The 17282-nt window shown below is 33.4% G+C and overlaps 1 protein-coding gene, 1 non-coding gene and 1 pseudogene across 2 annotated transcripts; 1 reads left to right on the top strand and 2 right to left on the bottom strand.

The window, feature by feature from the left end:
* Positions 1–16971, bottom strand: part of LOC140040797 (ATP-dependent translocase ABCB1-like) — a 79696-nt pseudogene extending 62725 nt beyond the window's left edge.
* Positions 332–7133, top strand: LOC140050353 (uncharacterized). Its single transcript, XM_072095511.1, has 9 exons — positions 332–442; positions 872–949; positions 1199–1273; positions 3133–3182; positions 3581–3676; positions 3963–4164; positions 4637–4959; positions 5436–5569; positions 6918–7133. Exons 1-8 carry the CDS (start codon positions 332–334, stop codon positions 5539–5541), a joined length of 1041 nt encoding a protein of 346 aa, XP_071951612.1. The 3' UTR covers positions 5542–5569; positions 6918–7133.
* Trnat-agu (transfer RNA threonine (anticodon AGU)) lies at positions 6683–6757 on the bottom strand. The gene has a single exon. It is a non-coding gene; the product is annotated as a tRNA-Thr (tRNA).
* Positions 16972–17282: the final 311 nt, after the last annotated feature.

The raw sequence follows: 17282 nt of genomic DNA, 5'->3' as shown, positions 1-17282 counted from the left end.
CTGTTTCACATTATAAAACTTTGTTTCTTTCTTTCCAACAATCGCGAACAAGTTTCAAACGCGAAATTTTACAAAGTTCTACTGAACATAGTAGTAGTAATTTTCAGTATATAACGAGGCGCTTCAGAATTTATTCTGTGCCTGTACAAAATTGAAATATCATAATATATTATAGAGGGCTTCAACTTTTGGTGTGCTATCAACTGTAATGTAAGTAGGTCATAGGAACCCAGGTACACAGGTACACAGGTTCACTCATGGAGGTATAATTTACCTCAATGGTTCACTCAAATCATAGCAAATGATTCACATAAGGAAACTGTTTTACACCATGGAGAGTGTAGTCACTTTTGGAAGACATTTGTCAGAGAGCCACTCTAGGCATGAAGCATACAAACAATTAGCACCAAATCCAACAACAAAGTGTGAAGTATTATTCAAAGTAAGTACTGCAGTAAAAGTTGTTTGTTGGCCAGGCCCTAATTTGGCATTGCTATTATGTTTAATGATATTGCAGAACCAATGGGTATTGGGTCTTAATTTGAAGCCGCTTTATTTCATTCAATATTTTTAATAGCTGTTCTTATGGCATTTCCACTTTACGATCTTTTTTTTATACTTTAATTATGAATTGGTCTGTAATACCACCCAAAAATGTCCAATGCAATCTAATAAAAAAAATATTTTATTTGATTCAACCTTCTGTATATAATATTAATTCCTTCAAATACTATAATTATTGACTCATTTATAATTATTAATAACCTTTCTAAGTTTGGAATACAAGTTTGAAATAAAAGCAAACAGTTTGACTCAATAATGTGTAGTCAAAAATGTTAACTTAAACTAAAACTTTTTACTTTACTTTCAGCTTTGTATCTTAACTCTCTGTACGTCATTAGATAAACTTTTAAGCACAACAAACTTTCTAGTTGATTACTATAATACAGTATGTATTTATAAAGCGTATATAAATCATATATTATGTTTGAAAACAGAACCTTAAAAGAATACGACAAAGATTTGTGTAAGAAAACTATTCATTCGGATGAGGGGGCACACTTTATTCCTAACAAGTCAAATAGGAAGATTTTAGAACAGGGTGTATTTTTAAGTTTGAAAAAAGCAAACAGTTTGACTCAATAATGTGTAGTCAAAAACGTTAACTTTAACTAAAACTTTTTCCTTATACTTTCAGCTTTTTATCTTAACTCTATGTACGTCTTTAGATAAACTATTAAGCTTTCTAGTTGAATACTATAATACAGTACAGGTATGTATTTATAAAGCGTATATAAATCATATATTATGTTTGAAAACAAAACCTTAAAAGAATACGACAAAGGTTTGTGTAAGAAAAATATTCATTCGGATGAGGGGTAGGGGGGGGGGCATACTTTATTCCTAAAAACAAGTCAAATAGGAAGATCTTAGAACAGGGTGTTTTTTTATTATTATTATTTAATTATTTTTAGAGTAAACTAAGCATAGTAGGTAAACTTACCAAAGTTGTGTCAGTATAATAAGACATAAGATATTTGTTAGTGCGGAAATCCAAACTAATATGCATCATGCATAAAAGTAAGGACAATTAACCCAACAATTTAATTTAGTAAGTTTTAAAACTTTAACATTTTTTGATAATTTAACTGATGTCCTATCTTTTGCATTATAATTTTCAAAATTGAATTGGGGCAGGGAGGGGATTGGGGGTCCAGGCCTGCTGGATTGAAATGTTATAGCTCCCTCTATATTTGAGTACATTCTGGCAATAAATCCCGACTCAAGAACCATGCTTCAATGACGGCCATTTTAAAACAACAACGAAGATCGAAAATTTATTGTAAATCAAATCCGATAGAAAATGCAAACATTCGGTAGGTTGAATTGCACCGTAAATAATAAAAATAATATTAAATTCTATAGACTAAATTGTACCATTCAGTGACACTGTCATAGGTGTTAGTCTTGGTTTATTTTTCTTTTAATGAACACATCGGAAGTGGAGTTATTTTTTTGCGTTGTGATATAATATTATTGAGAGATGATAGCCAAGGATATTAAACCACTCATAAAAATGAGTTGCTATATAATCTCTATTTGAGAGTATCATTTCTATGCTATATGACAAGAAACTGTTCCTAAATGGCATTTAGGAACAGATATAGAAGATATATGCCAACAAGGCTCTCCTCCTTCATTCCCGACCCCTGCTGTAGGCCCTTGTATCTCAGGCACGAATGGCACCATCACATCACCCCCTCTTCTGGATCCACACCTGGATTTGTTTTACCTAATTCTTTTGTCTTTCTTGTTTTTTACGCATGTCTTTTTTTTCAGCCATTTTGTCAAATGAAGGACTACAAGGTCTGGTAAGTTAAAATTTATTTTGTCTTTATTATATATATATAAACACATCAGCCACAGAACACAAATTCTAAACTGTCTGGTGAAATTTAAATAATTATTTTGAAGTGATAAAGATGAATCTGTAAGAATGATGAAAAGTTTCCCCCAACCAAGATTCGAACCCGGAACCTTCTGCTTGATATGCAGATGTCCTAACCATTAGACCACTGGGGCTTTTATGGTGTTGTTCAAACTCGATTAACACTCTCGGCATGGTACAACTGAACAGCACACGCACCAGAGATCAAATTGATACCCCCTCATCTTATTCATGAAGCAGCATATATATACATAAAATGTTCTGTGCCTGATGTGTTTAATATAAAAGTATCTCTTTGGAGATCCCGCTATTAAGAGAGTCGCTATCCAATAAAATTTGAACAATACCATGAAAGCCCCAGTGGTCTAATGGTTAGGACATCTGCTTATCAAGCAGAAGGTTCCAACATTTTCTCAGTCTGACAGATTTCCTCATCTTTATCGTTTCAAATTAATTTATAAATTAATTTAATTAATTTCAGTATATCATTGGGCAGTTTAGAATTAATTTTCTGTGCCTATTGTGTTTATATAGATATGTTCATATACCTTGTAAACAAAAATTAAATTTTAAATATATTAGGCCAATAGTATGGGATTGGTTAAATGTGCAAATCTTTCTCAATAACAATGGAACTTAATAATTTGTAAAAAATGATAAGTTATTCTTTATCTTTCACACAGGTTCTGGGTGAGCAATCAAATGAAGCCAGAAGTAGACATGGCATACAAATGTAAACCTTTTTTTTTTATTATAGTCTATATTATAGACTCTATTAGTATTAAAGTAAGATATCTATAGTCAACAAGTGTAGATTTGCAGGTCATTGCTATCGAGAAAAAGATCAGGTCATCTCTGATGTAATGTCTAACAATGTCTGTCTAGATGATGAGTGATGAATAAAGGAACATGACGTTGCAAACTCCACCTCAGATGTGTCTGTTTGAGCATGATTCTACTAAAGCTTCCGGTTCCTAGCTCCCAGTCAAACGTTGCAAAGCTCATAAAATGTACCCCACACCAAAAAAACATAATTCATCAATTGAATTGTTTTTGCTTATTGTTCACCATTCACCATTGTTGCTAGTTCAAAATTATTATTATTTTTAATTTTTTTTCTGTTTTCAACAGGGGGTTGGACATGTTGTTGGCCATGATTTTTTATCTTATGATTGAAATTGTGGTGAACCGGTTTGGTGGTAGAGTACATGTTGACAGAGTCCGGATGTAAGTGGTTTCTTGAACATGGAACACTGATGTAAACTTTATTTTCATTATAGTCCATATTATAGCCTCTATTGGTACAGTAGCAGATTTAGCCAATATGATCTGTGATATTATTTTTTGTTGCAAAACCATTACTTCAGGAATTGGCAATATTAGAAATTCTTCAATAAATTAAAAAAATCATCCGAATTCTGCATCTTCCATCAAACCTTCACTAAGCTCATAATGTACCAGACACACACACACACAACATATATATAAATCTTCTTTGTTTTTCTGTTTTCAGGATGTTAGGGAATATGTTGCTGTCCATGTTTTGTAAATGGATATCCGATATGCTGATGGACAACTTCTTTCCATTCCAACTAGGCCCTTTCATTAGTGAAACTATTTTCTATTTTTTGAACAAGATGATTTCCTTATTGCTGAAAAAACTTGCTTCGATTTTGCAGCAGAGCTATCTGAATTTAGGAGGTGGTGCTGCATGGGTATGACAAATTTCTTTTTTGATTTAAATTGATAATCAATCTAAATGTGAGAAACATTCTATTTAGAACAACTTTTAATAGAAAGATTGAATGAGGATAACATTCCTTCACTCTTAGCTATTTAAAATCTGGAAAGCTTCTTGCACTTTTGTAACAGAACTTCATTCATTAAACATTTTTAAAAATTGAAGCGGTTGGTCAAACCATAAACTAAAGAAAAGTACATGCAACAGCATTATCAAAGATACATTGTCTGCTGTCACTCTATCAATTCACCTCTCATAATGTACCAAAAATAAACAAACATTAAAAACACTAAAGCATCGTGGCTTCTGTCATCACTGGACAAATTCTAGCTACCACAATGGCTAAACATGTGCAAATCTAAACCTTCAGTGCATAACAATGGAAACTAACATGGTAATTGGGTACAATTTGTGAAAAATGAAAAGTTATTCTTTATCTTTCTCAGGTAATGGATGAGCAGCCAAACGAGGATAGAGAGCAAGCAAATGAGGATAGAGAGCAGCCAAACGAGGATAGAGAGCAAGAAAATGAGGATGGAGAGCAACCCAATGAGGATGGAGAGCAGCCAAACGAGGATAGAGAGCAAGCAAATGAAGATGGAGAGCAACCAATTGAGGATGGAGAGCAGCCAGACGAGGATAGAGAGCAATCAAATGAGGATAGAGAGCAACCAATTGAGGACGGAGAGCAGCCAAACGAGGATAGAGAGCAAGCAAATGAGGATAGAGAGCAACCAAATGAAGACAGAGTTGCAATTGACTGGTTAATGTAAATATACTTTTTTATACTGTAGTCCATTTTCATATGTGCACAATGACTGTTGTATGTATACAGTAAATAAAAACTATAGCTAGCAAGTATAAAAATGTAGTACAGAATTAAAGTAAGATATCATCAGGATATCATCCATAGTCAACCAGTGTAGATTTGCAGGTCATTGCTATCGAGAAAAAGATCAGGTCATCTCTGACGTAATATTTTTTTAGGCTAACAATGTCTGTCTAGAGGACGATGAACAATAAATTAACCAATTTATTCATGATGAACAAAGGATTGTGACATTGCAAACTCCACCTCAGATGTGTCTGTCTGAGCATGATGATTCTACTAAAGCTTCCAGTTGCTTCAGCCCCCAGCCAAATGTTGCAAAGGTCACAAAATGTACCCCACACCAAAACAAAAATTCATCACATGTATCATTGTTCCAAAGTATTATTTGTTCCTTTTTTTTCTGTTTTCAGCAGTGTTTTCAGCAGTATGTTAGCCATGATTTTTGATCTTACGATTGAAATTCTGATGAACTGGTTTGGTGGTAGAGTACAGGAGATGGTTAACAGATTCTTGATGTAAGGGGTTTCTATTTTGCAGATAGGAGAAGGTAAGACAAATTTTTTTGCAAAGTTTAATTAGCAATAATTGATAATAAAAAAAAAACGAACAACCTCCATAAGACAACACAAGGCTTTTGCGCTATGTTTAAAATTTATTTATAAACATATTTAACATGTATAACTTTTTCATTATAAAAGTAATAATGTTCTAACAAATGGTCCATGGTGAGATAATAATTTAGAAAAAAAAACAGTATATAAATACATTCAAGAAATATTAAAAAAACACACATATTTTATTTTTTTGTTTGGCTTTATAAGAATAACAATTATCGTAATGCAATAAAAATGTACCGTTAAATAAAAAATTCCTTCATGCATCATACTAACAGATGCCTGCTGGAGAGTATGCTTGTTTCTTTTTTAAATTCTGGAGTACTATTCTCGGCTGTATAGAGTATCACAGTGTGACGTCACAATGATAGAGGGCGCTGCATGGTTGCTAGCCAACCAAAAAATACGTTCAGCGCTACTATGTTGATAAACAGTAAAGATCTGTATCAAATTATGTATCTTAGCTTGATTTTTTTAAACTTAAACTGTAGTTGAAGAATAAATAGATTATTAAAAACAAATATTTAGTGATCTTTTGAAATTTTAGTTTGTTTTTATTGAAAATTATTAAGCTTTAAAATGACTACTTCAATAAGCCTATTCCAAACCATTGGTGATCTTGGAGTCACTCAGGCAGGCTGAACGCAGCGCCACCTACCATTGTGACGTCAGCACCGTGATACTCTATAACACAACTTCAAATTCATGTTTGTTAAACCATAGACAAACGCAAGAGAAGGACATTATTAATGTATTATAAGTATTAAATCATGCAATGTCTCTATTCGCTCCAAAAATAAACAAATGGTTTCACTTAGCTGCGCATGCACCACTTAAGCTGAGGAAAGCAGGATGTGACAGTGCACATCCATGCTCCCGCTGATGCAAAAGAGGATGGTTGCATAAAAGATTAATTGAAGATTAATTAAAGTTGATTGTAATTTTTCGTCAGGGAGTTGAGTAATTAGATGTTTTGCCCTACTCTGACGTAATTTGTGTACTTTATACTAAGTACATTTGAGAATACTTGCGAAAAAATTCGCAAGTAGTTCTCGGGTGGGACTCGAACCCACGACCTCCAGATCACTAGCCTGGCGTTCATACCTCTAGACCACCGAGCTTGCGCTGATGGCTAGTGGTTAGATTCGAGCCCAAGTAAGCAGCAGGTACTGCACCAACAGGATTGTAATTGTAGTTTTTCGTCAGGGAGTTCGCAAGTAGTTCTCGGGAACTTATATAAAAGTGTAGGCAAAACTTTTAAATTTTAAATTCTATTTTCAGATTCAAAGATGACACTGGGGGAATTGATCAGTATGAACAAGATCATCAACCTACATTTTATTTTTAATGACTCATGTAAAAGTTTAAGCCTATATTGTACCTACAGTAATGTAATTTGGTGTTAAGATACATGCATGACTATCTAAATCTAAAGATAGTATTATTGTTATTTAGTATATTGTGTTAATTAAAAATATACTACACAATACACTCGCTTTGCTCACCACAGATGGTTCTCAAATATAATGCAAAACGATTCTGTACATTCCTTATGAATACTTTGCAAAATTCATGGTCATTCTATGCATAGATTAATTAAAATGTTACAACGTTTTAAGATTAGGGTGGAGGGATGGGAAGTTGAACGGGTGCAAAAAGGAAACAATTTGTTTCATATATTTTTATATCCTCAATAAAGAAATGTATTTTTTTGTTTTATAATAATGTACCACTAAACACAGTCAAACATTTACAATTTGATACTTTGTTGAAATTGTCAATGTCATAATCGATTGAAATAGTAGAGTAGCATGTGACAATACACCACTACAAAATACCGTAAATCTTCTAATAGTAACCCACACTCTAATAGTACTATTAGTACTATTAGAGTCACAAAAACTTATGATGCAGCCGTATTTTGAAAATAAGGAGATAATGCATGTTGATCTCGGGAGTGGGGGAGGATTGAGTGTTTTTGAGTTCATATCTAATATTAATATATGTTCAAAGTAGGACCTAAGGGACCACAAATTTACCTACTTGTGTTATGCTAACTAAAATTATGGTGACTGAAGTTGCTATGTCATCTTCAACTTCTAAAAAAAACCAAAAAAAAACCTTGGAAGAGAAACCGGAATGTTCATGTCATCGCCAATTAACCCGCTTGAATAAACGTATATTTTAGCTATTAAAAAGTATATTTTAGAATTTCTGTTTTTTTGTTCAACATTACGATGTTGTACTCGAGCTGTTTAACTGGATTTCAGCTATTAAAAACTATTATAGGTAAATGCGTAAATGTACTATTGTGTGCGGGTATTCAACAGTGTACACCACGATTGGAAAACACCCGACAAATTTGGTAAAATTTATCGGGCGAATTACAGAAGTGTGTCCGTACAGAAATTTATATATAGATAAATATAAAATATATTAATGAACCTGTTCAGTAGCATCTATACGGTATGTAGATGTATGACATTATAACACTGCAAAAGTTGACCAAAATCATGGCGGAGATCTCCGATTGATTTTTCTAGTGAAAAGGCATTTAAGTAAAAGTATACAATTTCAAACTATGAATTATCGATATTCAGTGGTTATTTTTTAAATATAGGCCGAGAGTGTGTGGTGCAGTGTTTCTAATGCATGCTCATCGCATTGCTTGTGCCCTATAGACAAGACACTTTACTTACATTTGCCTCGCTCCACCCAGCTGTAAAAATGGATAGGCCTACCTGTGCTGATTAATAGCTGCAACATTATAGGAGAATGTTTTCCTACGTGTTTAATCAAATATCCATGGTAATAATGTGAAAGCGTTATTTGTACATATTTATGGAATTTGCACTATATAAATGCATACATTATTATAGTTATTAGTATGATGGTCCCTCTTCATGGACAATGGTTCCTTTTAAACCAAAATATAATATCTCTAGACTACAGAAACTAGAATCTATATATAAATTATTGTTAATTCTGACATAGGCGAGCACAATGGAAAAACTTCGGGACAAATCTCCGCCTTGGATACCTACCTTATCTATCTCAGATATACCTCGAAACGTAGATTTGATAACATTAGTTTCCACTATTACGATATTGTTCCATATTTCTATCTTAGGAAGATATTATAAAGGGTTTTATAAGAAAATTTCGGATTTCAATCAGTAAATTTTAACTCTACGCGCGGTAGAAGTTATTTCTGGGTTCACGGTAAGGTGTGTCAATTACCTTGCAACTTCCCTGCATGATTGGTTTCAACCAGGGAGTTTCCTGTTTCAACTAAGTTGGTGCTTAGTGGCGATAGCCATTTTGTTTTTTGGTTTATTTTCTGACCGCGCGTGCGAAGATATAGTAGTACATAAAGATCAAATTAAATATATTCACAAAACATAGGAGTATATTGTGGGAAATAAGTATATAAAATTACATCAAGAGAAATGATGATAGAGCTTTTGTTTGAAATCGAATGAAACCCCGATAGCCGAGTTGTTGAGTAAGCTGCCAGGACTGTGCACTATCTGTGTCCCATTTGAACCCTGGGATACTTCTGCCCATGTTGCAAGCCGTCTAAAACGCCTTCCTTCTTAGGCCAAAACGGCTGTGTCGCGGAATAATGTATTAATTATACCATTTAGGATGGTATTTATTTGAATAAATGCCCGAACACCTCCCCAATAAAACAATCAATTATAATAATATTTTTCACCCCCCACCTATCAAAATACCATCTAATAAACGCCCATCCACATTTATACACACAATATTGAATATTGTATTGTATAACACAATTATACTATTTTTAGTAGATTTCATCGGACTGTGAAAAAGGTTAGTGAGTAGGTTTAATTTTACAAATATCAAAAGCATTTCAATAATGGTAACCGACCAAAATCGTCCAGGCCAGAATGTCCTAAAATTTTTACCCGAGTCATTATCATTCCGAGAACCATCGTCTACACTTCCTAGAGGGAACCCTCTAGTTATGATAATTTTACATTTACCTTCTTCTGATGATTCTTGTTCTGTTTCTTTTTCATCCGATTTTCTCATAGTTAAAGCAACCAATGTTCTATATATACCAGACTCTATGGCCATCAATTCTTCATGGGAGCCCATCTCAACAATATTGCCATCGTTCAGTGAACAAATGAGATCTGCTTTCTGTATGGTGGACAGACGATGAGCTATTACTATCGTTGTCCGGCCTGCTTGTACCTACAGGTTGAATACCATACACATAAATTCCATAAAATTTTCATTTTATACCATTTATAATAATAGTACAGATTTCTATAGCACACTTGGCCACCAAAGGTGCTCAAGGCGCTTTTGGGTGCATGTAGTATGCAATCACCTCAGATTAAATGCACAATAAAATTGCGAATTTAAAATGGAAGGAATTATAACTAAGTATAAGCATGGGCAAAAAGTAAGTTTTTATTATTTTTTAAAATCAAAGCTCAAAAATATAGTAGAACCCCTTCAGGGTCCAAAAAGATGTCCACTTAATGGGGTGACGTCCTCTTAATAGTTCAGAAACTAACCCAAAAAAAAAACGAAATTGTCCTCTTAATAGGGGTTTTCATGGGGAAAAACAAGTACAGTATAACAAAATTTAAAACAATTGATCTACATAGAATGCTGGTGTTAAAATGTATTGCTTCTTGTTTTGAGTGAAAGTGTCCACTCAATAGGCGTTTCCCCTGAATAGGGTGTCTTAAAGGAGGGGCTGAAGCTTGTCAATAGTTCAGCTACCGCCATCTTATGCAACATTTACATGTTGTAAATTTTGATGTTTGAAAGCTTGTACCAATTTTATATGTAAATCTCTCGCAATTCAGTTTTATTTTATATATACTGCAAAGAGAAATATTGAATAAAAGCAGAATGAATGAATGAATGAATGAACATTACTTAATATTCTCACCTTATCAAGAGCTGCTTGTACAATACTTTCACTTTCTGTATCAAGAGCTGATGTGGCTTCATCAAGAAGAAGAATTTTAGGGTTGCGGACTAAGGCACGAGCTATTGCTATTCGCTGTTTTTGACCACCTGACAGTTGAGCTCCTCTTTCTCCCACTAATGTATTGTAACCCTAAAAATTCAGGCAAAAAAGTGTGAATACTGTATATTTATGGCAATTTTTTTTTTACTGGCAGAATACAATATTTGTTTTGCCAATAGATGTAGATCCTTAATTTCATACAAATCTAATCACATTTATATGTATTTCTTTTATGCGAAAATAAAAAATGTGTGTTTGAAAAAACGTATTAAACACATCAGGCATAGAACATTAATTCTAAACCGCCCGATGATATACTGAAATTTAATTAATTAATTTGAAGCGATAAAGATGAGGAAATCTGTGATGATGAGAAAAATTTGATCTAAATATATATTTACATATAATTTCAAAAACCATTTTTAAACTACTGATTTATGCGGAGCAGTGTTTTTAACAGCAATGTAATACCAAATGTTAAAAAGGTATTTTACATTTAATTTTAGTTTTTGTAAAAATGTTTTTGTGCACCATAATGAAACCCTAAACTAAACCTTACATCTGGTAGAGAACATATAAACTCATGTGCATTAGCTTCTATTGCAGCAATTTCAATCTCATCTGCAGTAACGTCAAGACGCCCATAACGAATGTTCTCTGCAATTGAAGTAGCAAAAAGCACAGGTTCTTGACTAACCACTCCAATTCTTTCTCGCAACCATTTAACATTCAATTCTCGAATGTCGGTACCATCTAACTTTACCTGCAAAAAAAAATACATATTATACCGTGTTAAAGAGGTATTGTCCCCAAAACAATCAACTATATGCTAACATGCTTTACTTTCACTGACTCAATTGATCAGGTCCGATTGTTTGAGATTTTTTTGATGCGCAAAATGCAAAACTAAGTTCACTAAACCGAAAACTCAAGGAACTAGAATTCATCACAGAATGGAATATGACAAGACAGAATTTTGAATATGCATGTGCATAAGCTGACGTTTTCGATTTGCCCAGTGTAAAACGGGCTTAAGTGCCTTGTTATGGTACTGTAGTTACCAATACTTACCGTGCCTTGGCTTGGGTCATAAAACCTTTGAATCAACTGTACTGTTGTACTTTTACCACACCCACTGCAACCAACCAATGCTACGGTTTGCCCTACATTTACTTCAAGGTTAAACTTATTCAAAACCTTTGAAAACAAAAAATTACAAACATAACAATTCAATTAGGTTGTCAGTGAAATAAACCGTAACCCATTTTGATAAACAAACAAAAAACAAAAATAAAAAACCGTAGCTTAAATACAGTAGCTTAAAAGATTCTTCTATACTGTTTAAATAAATGGGTGGGTCTATTATTAACAAGAACATTCTAAAAATGTAACTTTAAAGTGAGTTTATTGGCAAGATGGCACTTACTTTAACATCAGGTCTTGATGGATATGAAAAGTGAACATCCTCAAAACGGATAACACCACTTATATCTGATGGTTTCTCACCTTCCTCCGAACCACTATCAATTTCACATCGCTATCAGTAAAAGTGAAGTTTCAGTATACAGTATTTAATGGCAGTTGGTACTCGGTACAAACTGACTACATTCACAGTTCTCAACCAAACTTTGTTTAACAAAAACTCTTACTAAATTAAGGATTAACAATGATAATTATATACATTTTTCAGAAAGAAACATTTCAAAATTTCTTTAATAACTTACATCAGCTTTGCCGGATTTTTTTGCAAGTTTTTTCAACCTGTGTAATTCATGTATTAACACCAGAGTGTTTAAATGTCATAGATAATAATTATTATCAAACCTCCGACCACATATACTATAATACAATTAAATGTATATTCTTTGACTCTTCGGTTATTCTATTATCAACACTGCCCCCCCCCCCCACCTCATTTATGGATTTTAATGAAAGAAGAAATAAAGAAATATTTTTTTTTAAATGTGAAACTCATACCTCATCAATAATATCAAAAATAGCCGCTGCAGCTCCTCTGGCTGTTGTAAAGTCATCAATATTAGGAACTGCACTTCCCAATGAGAATGCCCCAAATAATACACCAAAAAATGTCTACAAAAACCATAAATAAATAAGTAAATCAAAAAATATAAATTTTAGTAGTAAGTAGATAGTACAATAAACATAAAACAGACAAAGTTATTGTTTCTGCCTCAAAATAAAATATTTATTGTACTTGTATTTCAACAATAGGTCATTATCAGTACCTATGGTTGAAAGTACAAGTACAATAAATATTTTATTTTGAGGCAGAAACAATAACTTTGTCTGTTTTATTTTTATACATGATCCTGCCTATGCAGCACCTATTTCTTTCCTGATATTTAGTACAATAAATAAACATTTTATACTTACAATAAGAATATCACCAGCTTCCAATCCCTCGTCAATTTTTAATTTTGTTCCATACCTAGAGTAAAATACAACAAACACATAGTATTGAAAATTCTAAAAATTCTACTAAAATTAATTGAATATCAACTAGAGATTGCACTCGCTTACCCTCTAATAAATGTACATAACGGTTTTTTTTGTGTAAACTTGAGCCGTGTTACTACAAAGCAAATCCGTTTTGAGTTATAGGTTTAGGTTGTGAAAACCTAGCGACAAAACTGAAATATTACGATCGAAAATCTTTCATTTTGTCTTGATGATAGAGAAATATGTTCCAATACCATCGGGTTCAGCTATAATGTTATCAAATCTATGAATATCTGAGCCAGATAATAGCATAGTATAAAACTGACTCCAAATAACTCCACTTAAGCCATGATCCACGAGACAGATAGGGTACATAGTGACAGTGCTTTTGCCTATCTCGGAATTAAGCATATATTTTATAAGGCCTTTAGTATGTTAAAGCACAAAAGTTTGTTTATTAAATTAAACCTTACCAAAATGCTAATGCATATGATAAAAATATAAAGAAAAATAAAATGCCGAGACTCGCAGCTTGGACAGTGTTTCGTTTTATCCCCAATTTTCGAGCTTGATCAAGATTCACCGTGTATCTATTAAAAAAGACAACACATTATTGAACAAAATAAAAGAATTTTCGAGAGCAGCGCATATTGTTAAAAAAATTAATAAAATCATATATGATATATATGAATGAAGTGACATTTATTTACAAAAAAAAATTAACATAATTCATCAAGAAGTAAGAAATGCAATATAAAAGAAACATTGATATAAAAGTAAACTAATACTCCATTTGTCATAAAATTGTATACAATATTGCTTCTCCAATGTTTTCGTTTATAATTATATATAGATTATATAACTTTGGGTTTAAAAACTGTATACACATTTCTCAGATTTTTTCTAGCACAAAGAAAACAAACTTTAATCAGCCAGACTTTGTCTTCTCATAAAATGGATAGTTGACAGGGATGGAAGTTCTTATTTTTGCCGATATAAACGAAATTGGGAAAGACCATCACACGCATTAAGTGTGTGGTCATCAAGTTCTTAATTTTGCTGTTATAAAATACCATCTTTAATAATGTACAATAATTTCTATACAGCACATATAACCAAGCTAACAAGCTGGACTTTAGTACCAGTATTGTTGTTTCATTAACTTACCTGTTAACTTCCTTCTCCTCTCCTCCAAATGCAGCCACAGTCCTGATGGCAGATAACACCTCCTCAGCTATGGCTCCTGCCTTAGCATAGGCCTTCAGTTCAAGCATGGTTAGTTTTTGAGCAGCCTATGATAACAAAGAGATACACAATACATATGAGGTGCAGAACCTAAATTTATTGTTGGGCTATAATGCCCTAAGTTTAACTGGAGAAAATTATACATTAATAATAACAATAATAATAATAGTTCATTCTTATATAGCGCATATAAGCAAGCTCTCACTGTATATTATTATTCCGGTCATTTTTTGGATCAAACACGTATGGAAACCCATAATGCAGCTAGTAATCAGCGCAAACCTTTGTCTTGATCTAACCCGGTACCCATTTTATACACCTGGGTGCATAGTTGCCATTTCTGGCATTATTATGCTTTTTGGCATTATTTAGAGGCCCACGGCATCTGGCATAATGCCGCGGCATTATTTAGCCGTTTTTAGCATAATCTGGCATAATTTTGTGTTTTTTGAACAACCAAAAAAATAATATACCACAGAACAAAAATAAAATATTTTGTTTAATCTTGCAATTTAATACATATCACCTTACACAATATCATATCGTACAAAACAGATCTGTTCGGGTTTTCCGTACAATAGTTCTTCCATCCTTTTGTTTCGGACTTAAATAGACTCTTCGGATAGGAAGGCTGCTCGAAAACTACCGTGTGTGCGATATAGGCAGCACAACAAATCCGAAGAGGCTAGCTATTGGCCAATTATGTTGATTTCAGAGACCATGCAGGTTATTGGATCCCCAGATATAGAGACAATTGAACGAAAACATTATGAAAGGGGTTTTGTTGTTTCAGTTCATAATTATAAGTGGCCGCACCCCTACCACAACCCTTGAAATGGCAATTTCCAGTAACTAATTAGAAGCTCTAATTTTAAAAAGAATTTCTTCTAGCAGAATTTGTTTTCCATATTTCAAATATTCATATTATGTTCATTTGCATCGTCGTAGCAACTCTATTTTTCCAAATGTTCTTCACCTCTCATCCCCAGTAGTGACCATGTGGGCGAGGTAATTTTTATTTAAAATTAAGTGCCATTTCCGCCCATCGAGCAGCTCTATTTTTCATTTTTTTTTACCTCAGCCCCAACCATGGTGGGGCTGAAGTCATTGAGACACATAATATATATTTTTATTTCCTATTTTAAATTATAATTGCCATTTTCTAATTATGGTGGGCTAAGATCCTTTCATATTTGAAATTAAGTGCAAAGATCGAGCAGCTCTCATATTTCAGCTCAAAAATTCTAAATTTCCATTGGCTGTAACAGGTTTTTTTTGGGGGGTGGGGGGGAGAAGGGTTCGTGGGTTGGTGTTTGTGTCATTTGCAATTACCATTTTCGCACCCCAGATATTTTTAGAATTATTAGTTATTACTCACAAAACTAAAAATACAATTTTTGAACGACATAGGGATACAATTTAGGCCCTATATTGTGTCAGTTGGGGTTTTACAAACGTTTATTAGACATACAACCGTTGGTGGCGCTGTTTAGGGCCACATTTTGGGGATCTGGCATTATTTTTCCCAATCTGGCATTATTTGAGACAGGATACGGCATAATTTAAATTTTATCGCTGGCAACGCTGACCTGGGTGGAGAGAGGCAAATGAAAGTAAAGTGTCTTGACTAAGGATACAAGCAAGTTGGATTCGAACCACAATCTCAACGATCAGTAATCCAACGTCCAACACACTGTGCCACACGCCCTCACATTGACACTTAATTTAAAGTAGATTTAATACACAAATGATGCTTGGAGGCAGTGGCAGTATGTGGAGCATTATTCTCAACCTCATCAGATACTATAAACTGCAAAAGAAGGGAGGCTGCAATAACAAATGTACTAAAACAGTAGTTTAAATCAAACTCACCTTTGTTGTCAAAAAAGCAGAAATGGCAATAAACGGAGAAACCACAACTATAACTAATGTCAGTTTCCAGCTTTTATAAAACCCAATGCCTAGGCCGCCAAAAAATGTCGTCGTCCATTGAATGACAACACCTATTTTATCCCCAATACCTCTCTGCACTTTCTCAATATCTCTGCAAAAAAAATATTACAATAATACCACTTTTTTCTACTTAATAATTTGCAAAACTTTTTTCCTAAAGTGTGTAGCCACCCTAATCAGGGAGATGTACATCTCCCTGCCCTATTGTTCAGAAATATTGTTGGACAAGAAAGTACAGTAGGCCCACTTTTAACAAGAATAATAAAATGCCAAAACTTTTTTCTTTACTTTCCTACAATGTATAAGTTATAAACTGTAGTGTGTATTAAAAATTACAGTCCAATCTCTTTTGGTCTGATTTTCAAGGAAGTCTTGTATTTAAAATGTGTTTTAGACCCCAAAATACGTCTGATTTGGGAGAGTTTTACGTTTTCTGATCTGAGAATACGGTATTGGAAGAGTTTAGTGTACATGCTGGACAATGCAACTAGTGAAGGAACAAATTTGGGATTGATTAAATCATACTCACTCTGAAAGACGATTATTGACCTCTCCACTCTTGTTCATATCGTACCAACTTAAGTCTTTGTGAATCACAGACCTGAACAGTAGTAAGCGAAGCCTATGAATTTGTTTCTCAGCTGCTACACTCCACATTGCAGTCTGTCAAGTGAGAGAAGATACAAAATATCAAAGTACAAATGCCATTAGTAATAATATAGTTGAGTCATTAGAGACTGAAATCTCTGTATTAGGAGGGTTAAAATGGGTTCGAAAAGGTCTCAATTTCTTCCTTTTTTAAAAAGACTGCAGAATATAAAAATTTTAAGACACTCAAGAACATCTATAAGTTGCACAAACGAGTGTAAATCAACTTTCAACAGAAATAATTGAGCTAGATCAAACATGATCCAAAATGCGACAAGACAACTTGAACAACTAATGCAAACACAGTACAATACAATGCA

Source organism: Antedon mediterranea, chromosome 1 (assembly GCF_964355755.1).
Source record: "Antedon mediterranea chromosome 1, ecAntMedi1.1, whole genome shotgun sequence".
NCBI classification, from domain to species: Eukaryota; Metazoa; Echinodermata; class Crinoidea; order Comatulida; family Antedonidae; genus Antedon; species Antedon mediterranea.
Note: the sequence above shows the minus strand (reverse complement) of the source record. Positions and strands in the feature narration are given on the sequence as shown.